The 7,063-nt window shown below is 43.2% G+C and overlaps 1 protein-coding gene across 1 annotated transcript; it reads right to left on the bottom strand.

Annotated features, from left to right (window-relative positions):
- Positions 1 to 3,222: 3,222 nt before the first annotated feature.
- Positions 3,223 to 4,166, bottom strand: LOC119299973. The gene has a single exon (XM_037577095.1). The coding sequence runs from the start codon at positions 4,086 to 4,088 to the stop codon at positions 3,471 to 3,473; it is 618 nt and encodes a 205-aa protein (XP_037432992.1). The 5' UTR covers positions 4,089 to 4,166; the 3' UTR covers positions 3,223 to 3,470.
- Between the last annotated feature and the right edge of the window lie 2,897 nt (positions 4,167 to 7,063).

Here is a 7,063-nt window from a genome sequence, read left to right as displayed (position 1 = left end):
CAAAAATACATAAGATTTGTTGTATTTAATTATTGAGGTGGGTCAAATATGTTAGTGGTGCTAAATATTGTTGCTGCTAAATCAGTTTACGGATGGAACATTGAAACTGACTAATCGCAAAGGTCAGCGGGAAAAGGCCACCTCACTAAAACACTGTTAGTCAGTCCCGCGGCGGCTTAATCTTGCTCCATATCTGAAGTGTCTTCTCATTTTGGTATTCTTTGGTCCGTGTTCTTGTCATGACGAGCATCATTCTGTTTGCTTCAACTTTTTTCCAGCTGAATTGAGTAGACCATGCAAGATATTTTCAAAACCACTAACCAAAAATCAGTCTGTTTGAGGTGCCAGCGCATGACCACCAATAAAATTTATGACACGTCCTTTTGGAATAACTATGCATGAAACAGACTGTTATCTGCTGCACTAAAACTTCTACCAGTGATACCTCTACACATTCAGTGCAGGTGCTAGATGCACGACCCTACGACCCCAAATCTATCTAAACTACTTTTGATTGTACGATTTTTAGATGATAAACCAAATCATAAGTTTTTTAGATAGGTGTAATATCAATGACATCACAGCGTGTCTCAAATCCACGGAGGAGAGGATTTGTAGCACCAAGGTCGGGGCACACAGATTTGCAGCCGCCCAATAGCCTCATGATTCAAAAACCGTTTTGGTCTTTGCATGTGCTTTAATCCTTAATTATCTTAGATGGGATCTATGGGTGCAATTCTTGCAGTTTTTGGTAGCTCTATCCATCCCACATCCCATGATTTTTCTTTCGTCTTTCAAATTTGAATCTATTATATCATTCAAACCGAAAAGTCTAACTTATATTTCGTTTGCATATTCATGATTCTTGTGACGAGGGCATTCAAATAAGATCCATTTTGATTACATCTTGATGAGTTCTAAAACTTCGTTAAGTTTTATCTGCTAAAACTTGATGTACGACACTTCAAACTTGGTGTGCCCTCATGCTATGTCCATCGACTTTCTGGATCGCGAGGCAGATCGGGTTGCCGGACAAGTTTCAAATACTAAAACTTGATAAGAATGATGATAAATTTAGGAATTTTCTAAAACTAAACCCTAGAGCACTAAGCCCAAAACCCTAAAGCATTTGAAACTTGGTAAAACTTAATGCTACGATTATCAAGTTTAATTTTTTTGAAACTTAGATTTTTTTTTAAGTTGTCACGGTGTATGCAAGACGGGTCTTGTTCGAAAGTTCTCATCGTGATGAACACAAATATGCAAATGAAACTTAATTTGGACTTTCACTTCAAAAATATAGTAGATTGGAACTAAAAGACGAAATGAGAAAGGCATGGGAGTGGGATGAATGGCGCATGCATCTCTGGCAAGAGTTGTCAAAAGCATGCATGGATGGAACCGAGCCTATAGTAATCAAATCCCTAAGATTAAACACGTTTACGAATATTAAAGCAATCGAACAACCGAACACGACTGGGCAGCTAGGTTCCCCCGCACCTGCGTGCCCTTGAGAGTTTCTGAAATCCACGCTACAACTTCAGTAACCTAAAGCAAAACAACTGCCGCATAGCCCTAATTATCGCCGGATAATTTTGTTGCTCTTTCCCTTGCCTCTAGCGGTTGGTTTCGGTGCCGGGAGGCGAGAGAGACGCATTGTTGTGCTCGCAGGGAGTCTTAGTCTTGTTAGGTTTTGGCATCCTCGTATCGTTTCGAGCAGTAGAGATGACTATACAATGGAATAAGTATAGTCTTGTCCTCATCACGGTGGCGATGCTTCCACTGTTGTCGTGAGACGCATGAGGGTCAGTTCTCCCATATCTAATCCGTCAGGTTGTGGTGGAGAGTCGCCAAGCACTCTGTTTTCACTTCGGCTTGCGATAACATTGGTGCTCTCGTACCTAAGAATCTACGACAACGCTTTGGGCATCAACATGGGGTTAGATCTTGCCATCTGATCTTTGCTTTCTTATTTAGGCTGAAATTTTGTAATTTGGATCATCGTTGGGCATCTCATGCCAACATGCAGTGACTTCACAACCATAGTTACAATGACTCTCTAATTACGGTGCAGAGCAGGCGCGCCATCGGGCTACCCTCACAACATGACATCAACATGTGCATGTTGGAAGCGATGATGTACACATTTGGTATGTTTGCCATCTTATTTTTGTTAGCAGTGTTCTTGAGCCTCAGACTTAGTTAATATATGACCTCTATCATTTGCGGAAACAATAACATCATAGCTTTGTGTGCAGGGCTACGCCATGTAATCAAATAGGTTGATTTATCATAGTTGAATTGCAAAATTGAAATTTATTTTCTAAATCTTGTATTGATATGTAGATATAAATAGGAACAAATACTGCTTAGTCAAACAAGGTAATTCTAATATACTGCACTGCCAAACACAAAATATTAATGAGCGAATTCCACTTTTACACTATAAGATTGAGTTTGTGAAACTTTGAACTATTCAAGAAAAATTCTTCCAAAATATCCTATTTACACAAGTTTGTTCCAATTTTTACCCCTTTTTATGATTTTGACATCTTCATTGGGTGGGGCCAATAGTCAATCTCATGCGGATTGCTGAAGCAGATGCCACATCATCGACATTCCTCCAAGACGTGTGTGAGGCAACAAGCCGCATCTTCCGAACATAAAAGCGCGGAATTCACTCGATCTTAAATAATGTAAGGACGCTTTTCTTTTGGCGCGCCAATCAAGCCTGGTTTTAAGGGGTGTTCTTTCAAGATTCTTTATATTCAGGCTTGGTCTTAGGGAAAAATATCTTGTGCTCTCAGAGCACCTAAGTTCAGGTGCTACAGAAGGAGCCCGGCCTTTGGATCTAGATCCCATGACGGCAGGGAGAGCTCGTGCGAATTTGCAGAAAACCCCCAAGGAGTCCCGTGATTACACATAGGTCCAGTAACTCTTCATTTGATCATTTGATCTACATTCAAGGGCCGAGATCGCGCTAGAGCACCTGAACTTAGGTGCTCCAGGAGCACATGATATTCAGGGGGTGTTCTTTGAAAATTGTTTAGATTCGATGTTCAACTTAACTTCAGTAAAATAATAGAATACAAAAATCCAGACAGGTCATTTGGAACTTATTAGTACCATCGACATTAGAAAAAGGAACTCGGAATTTGAGTCCTCTAATTTCATTTTTATGATCCAGCTGGACCAGCCGGAGATCAAATCATGGAATTATGATGAACTGCAGCAAAGTATCAATGTCAACTCATTCATTCATTTGCATCCAATTTTTGTGAACTAGAACTATCCATCTCCTTCTGAACTATCTTGCACGCTTGCCTCTCTTCCTCTAGTATGAACAATTAAGCGAGACTGAAACACTAAACTCCATCTCTCTTGATGGAGAGCCCAATAAAAAAGAAGACACCACATCTGGCAATCCATGCACGCGCGGCTGCTAATGTTATCTTGAATTCCGGCCAGCCTCACCGACGACGGCATGTCGGCATCCTTCTTCCCTTCCTGGCCTCCGATATCGTCTCGAGCCCCGGCGACCACGGCCGCTGCTGCCTCGCCCCCACCAGCTGCATGTAGTGCTTCCTCAGCTCCGGCGTGCTGCACAGCTGTTCCGGCGCCGCCGCGCCGCACTTCTTGTCGCCGCCACCGTCGGACGTGATCACCTTTTCGATGAACTCCGGGAGGACCCTGATGAGCGCCATGCCGTCGGCGCCGGTGACGTACTCGAACGGGGACGACTCGCCGGCGAGGGACACCTTGGTCGGGGCCGGCGACAGCGACGCGAGCGAGGCCGCGGTGAGCGCCTGGCAGCTGGAGAACCGGGCCGCGGGGAGCACGAAGTAGGTCCGCCCCGCCAGCAGCTCCTCGCCCGGCGGCAGCGCCGGGATCGGGAGGCCGATGAAGAAGGAGTCGCCGGAGCAGACGAGGTGGTCGGGGGCCTCCGCCGTGACGTCGCCTGCCGTGGTGAACCGCCCGCCGGAAGCTGCGGCGAGCCTCGTCTGCCCGCCCCAGAACACCAGCCTCGCCTCCGCTCCCTTGCCGTGCACGGCCGGGGCGCGCAGGCAAGGGGAGAGGCCGTTGCCCATGCCGCGGCCTAGATTCTAGAAGCGTCTAGAACAAGCTTTGAGGCGCGAAATTGCGGAAGAGGAGGGATGCTCTGACTGAATGGTGCTTCGACAAGATTTGAGGATTCCTGGTGCGGGGATGTATATATAGGGAGGGGGTTGGGTGTGTGGGTTGACATTTGAAAAGTCAGAGCTGGGGGGTTTGATTATGGGTGTTATTTTACTCAAAAGTTGACCGGCGGGCTGTTCAAATATCAGGACAGTTGACCTTAGTTCTTCTTCTTTTTTCCTTTTCTTTTTTGAGGGAAAGATACATGGCTTTGTTAATATACTTGTTAGTGGGCAATGTCAACGCCCAATTGGGAAATGGAAGCTTCTAGCAAGTAGTGAATGGTTCTTCTCATGGAAAGTAAAATGAGATATTTCTCTTGACATCTAACAGTGCTCCAATCACTCAGTTCATTCAGCCATGATAGAATTTTTAATAATTGATGCATAGAGAGAAAAAAGGAAGATACTATTGCCTTCTATTGATGAAGAGATAATCTCTCGACATTGAAGAGATAACTATGCCGCGCAATTTTAGAAGATGCTTTGCTTCTTAGCGTGTTTTTGGTCCAGTCTTGCTCATCGCATTACTTTGCTTGCGAGAGAAGACATCGAAAGTAACGTAACATTGTCTTCTTCCGGTGAAGAGATATGCTCTCGACGCTTAAAGATAATTCTGGTGTGCATTTTAGGAGATGCTTACTTCTTCGCGTGTTTTCCGGTTCAGTTTTAGTCATTGCATTAACGTGATCATTGATTGCCAGAGATATCAAAAGATGCATATATGCAACAAAGTGTTATCGCATGGATAGCGCAAGAGAAGATAACATTCGCTTTAATTTAGATGTCGTATCGGTCACGGAATGATGACTCTTTGTTTTGTCAGAGTTGGGAGGACATTATTTTCGGATCTTATGTCACCAATGCGACTATTTGTTTACATAGTACTACTTATTTATTCAGATTCCGATAAAAGGGATAAATTAGGATGTATATTAATAACTTATTATCTTACGAGATTCACCAAGTGGCTATTCAGATATCTAAGACATATATTATCAAGGAATAAGCTTCTAGCAATTGGTACATGGCTAATCTCATGGATAGTAAAAGGTTTATTTTCATCCATATGTGCTAGAGTCACTTATCACTTGGGGTATTCACTGTCACACAAGCTTCTCCAATAGGTGTTTGTACCAAATTTTTATCAAGTTCAGATGTAAAATAAGTAAATAAAACCAACTACCTTTTCTTGGTAAAATAATAATAACCCATAGAACCATCTCAACATAAGGGTCACATTCATGCATTAGGACGCTAGAATACCTAGACCCCTTGGTCCTTAGGGAAGTAGATATCAACCCACTTCACCATGTGGTACTTCTAGCGTCAATCAAACGCGTACCAGATGAAGCACGACAGGTCCTTGTCGAAGGAGCTATTCACCCCTTCTGGGAGTATATACAACCCCGCCGAAAGAGCATGGTGTCCCCGTGTTTTGGTTTTGGTAATTGATGTCAATCCCTATGGACTAATGGTTGCCTTGAGTTAGATTTGAAGGGTTTGTCCATAGGCATTACTTGAAGACCATTCTTTGGTTTCAAGGTAATAAGGAGATTATGTGTTGACCAAGGTGCTATTTAAGGAGTTATCCAAAGATTGGTCATGTGAGAGTTGAGCCTAATGCAAACATGTCTTGAAGAAGAAGAAGATTGTGTGAACATTCCTGTTTACCTTCAAGACATCATCTTTATCAAGAGAGAAGATAAGATACAACTGAAGGAAATATGCCCTAGAGGCAATAATAAAGTTGTTATTTATATTTCCTTATATCATGATAAATGTTTGTTATTCATGCTAGAATTGTATTAACCGGAAACTTAGTACATGTGTGAATACATAAACAAACAGAGTGTCCCTAGTATGCCTCTACTTGACTAGCTCATTAATCAAAGATGGTTAAGTTTCCTGATCATAGACATGTGTTGTCATTTGATCAACGAGATCACATCATTAGAGAATGATGTGATGGACAAGACCCATCCGTTATCTTAGCATAATGATCGTTTAGTTTTATTTCTATTGCTTTCTTCATGACTTATACACATTCCTCTGGCTATGAGATTATGCAACTCCCAAATACCGGAGGAACATTTTGTGTGCTATCATACGTCACAATGTAACTGGGTGATTATAAAGATGCTCTAAAGGTGTCTCCTATGGTGTTTGTTGAGTTAGCATAGATCGAGATTAGGATTTGTCACTTCAAGTATCGGAGAGGTATCTCTGGGCCCTCTCGGTAATGCACATCAGTATAAGCCTTGCAAGCAATATGACTAATGAGTTAGTTGCGGGATGATGCATTACGGAACGAGTGAAGAGACTTGACGGTAACGAGATTGAATTAGGTATGATGATACCGACGATCAAATCTGGGGCAAGTAACATACCGATGACAAAGGGAATAACATATGTTGTTATGCGGTTTGACCGATACAGATCATCGTAGAATATATAGGAGCCAATATGAGCATCCAGGTTCCGCTATTGGTTATTGACCAGAGATGTGTCTCGTTCATGTCTACATAGTTCTTGAACCCGTAGGGTCCGCACGCTTAACTTTCGATGACGATTTGCATTATGAGTTATGTGTTTTGGTGACCGAAGTTTGTTCGAAGTCCCAGATGAGATCACCGACATGACGAGGAGTCTCGAAATGGTAGAGAGGTAAAGATTGATATATTGGACAAAGGTATTCAGATACCAGAAAGGTTTTAGGACGTTTCGAATATTTATCGAGGAACCGAGGGGTTACCGGAACCCCCCGGGGAAGTTATGGGCCTTAATGGGCCATAAGGGAGTAGGAGAGGGCAGCCCGCAGGGTGCCCCCCAACCCCCAAGGGAGTCTGAATTGGACTAGGGGGAGGGGCGCGGCCCCCTCTTTCCTC

Source organism: Triticum dicoccoides, chromosome 1A, assembly GCF_002162155.2.
Source record: "Triticum dicoccoides isolate Atlit2015 ecotype Zavitan chromosome 1A, WEW_v2.0, whole genome shotgun sequence".
NCBI classification, from domain to species: Eukaryota; Viridiplantae; Streptophyta; class Magnoliopsida; order Poales; family Poaceae; genus Triticum; species Triticum dicoccoides.
This window is presented reverse-complemented; position numbering and strand designations above follow the sequence as displayed.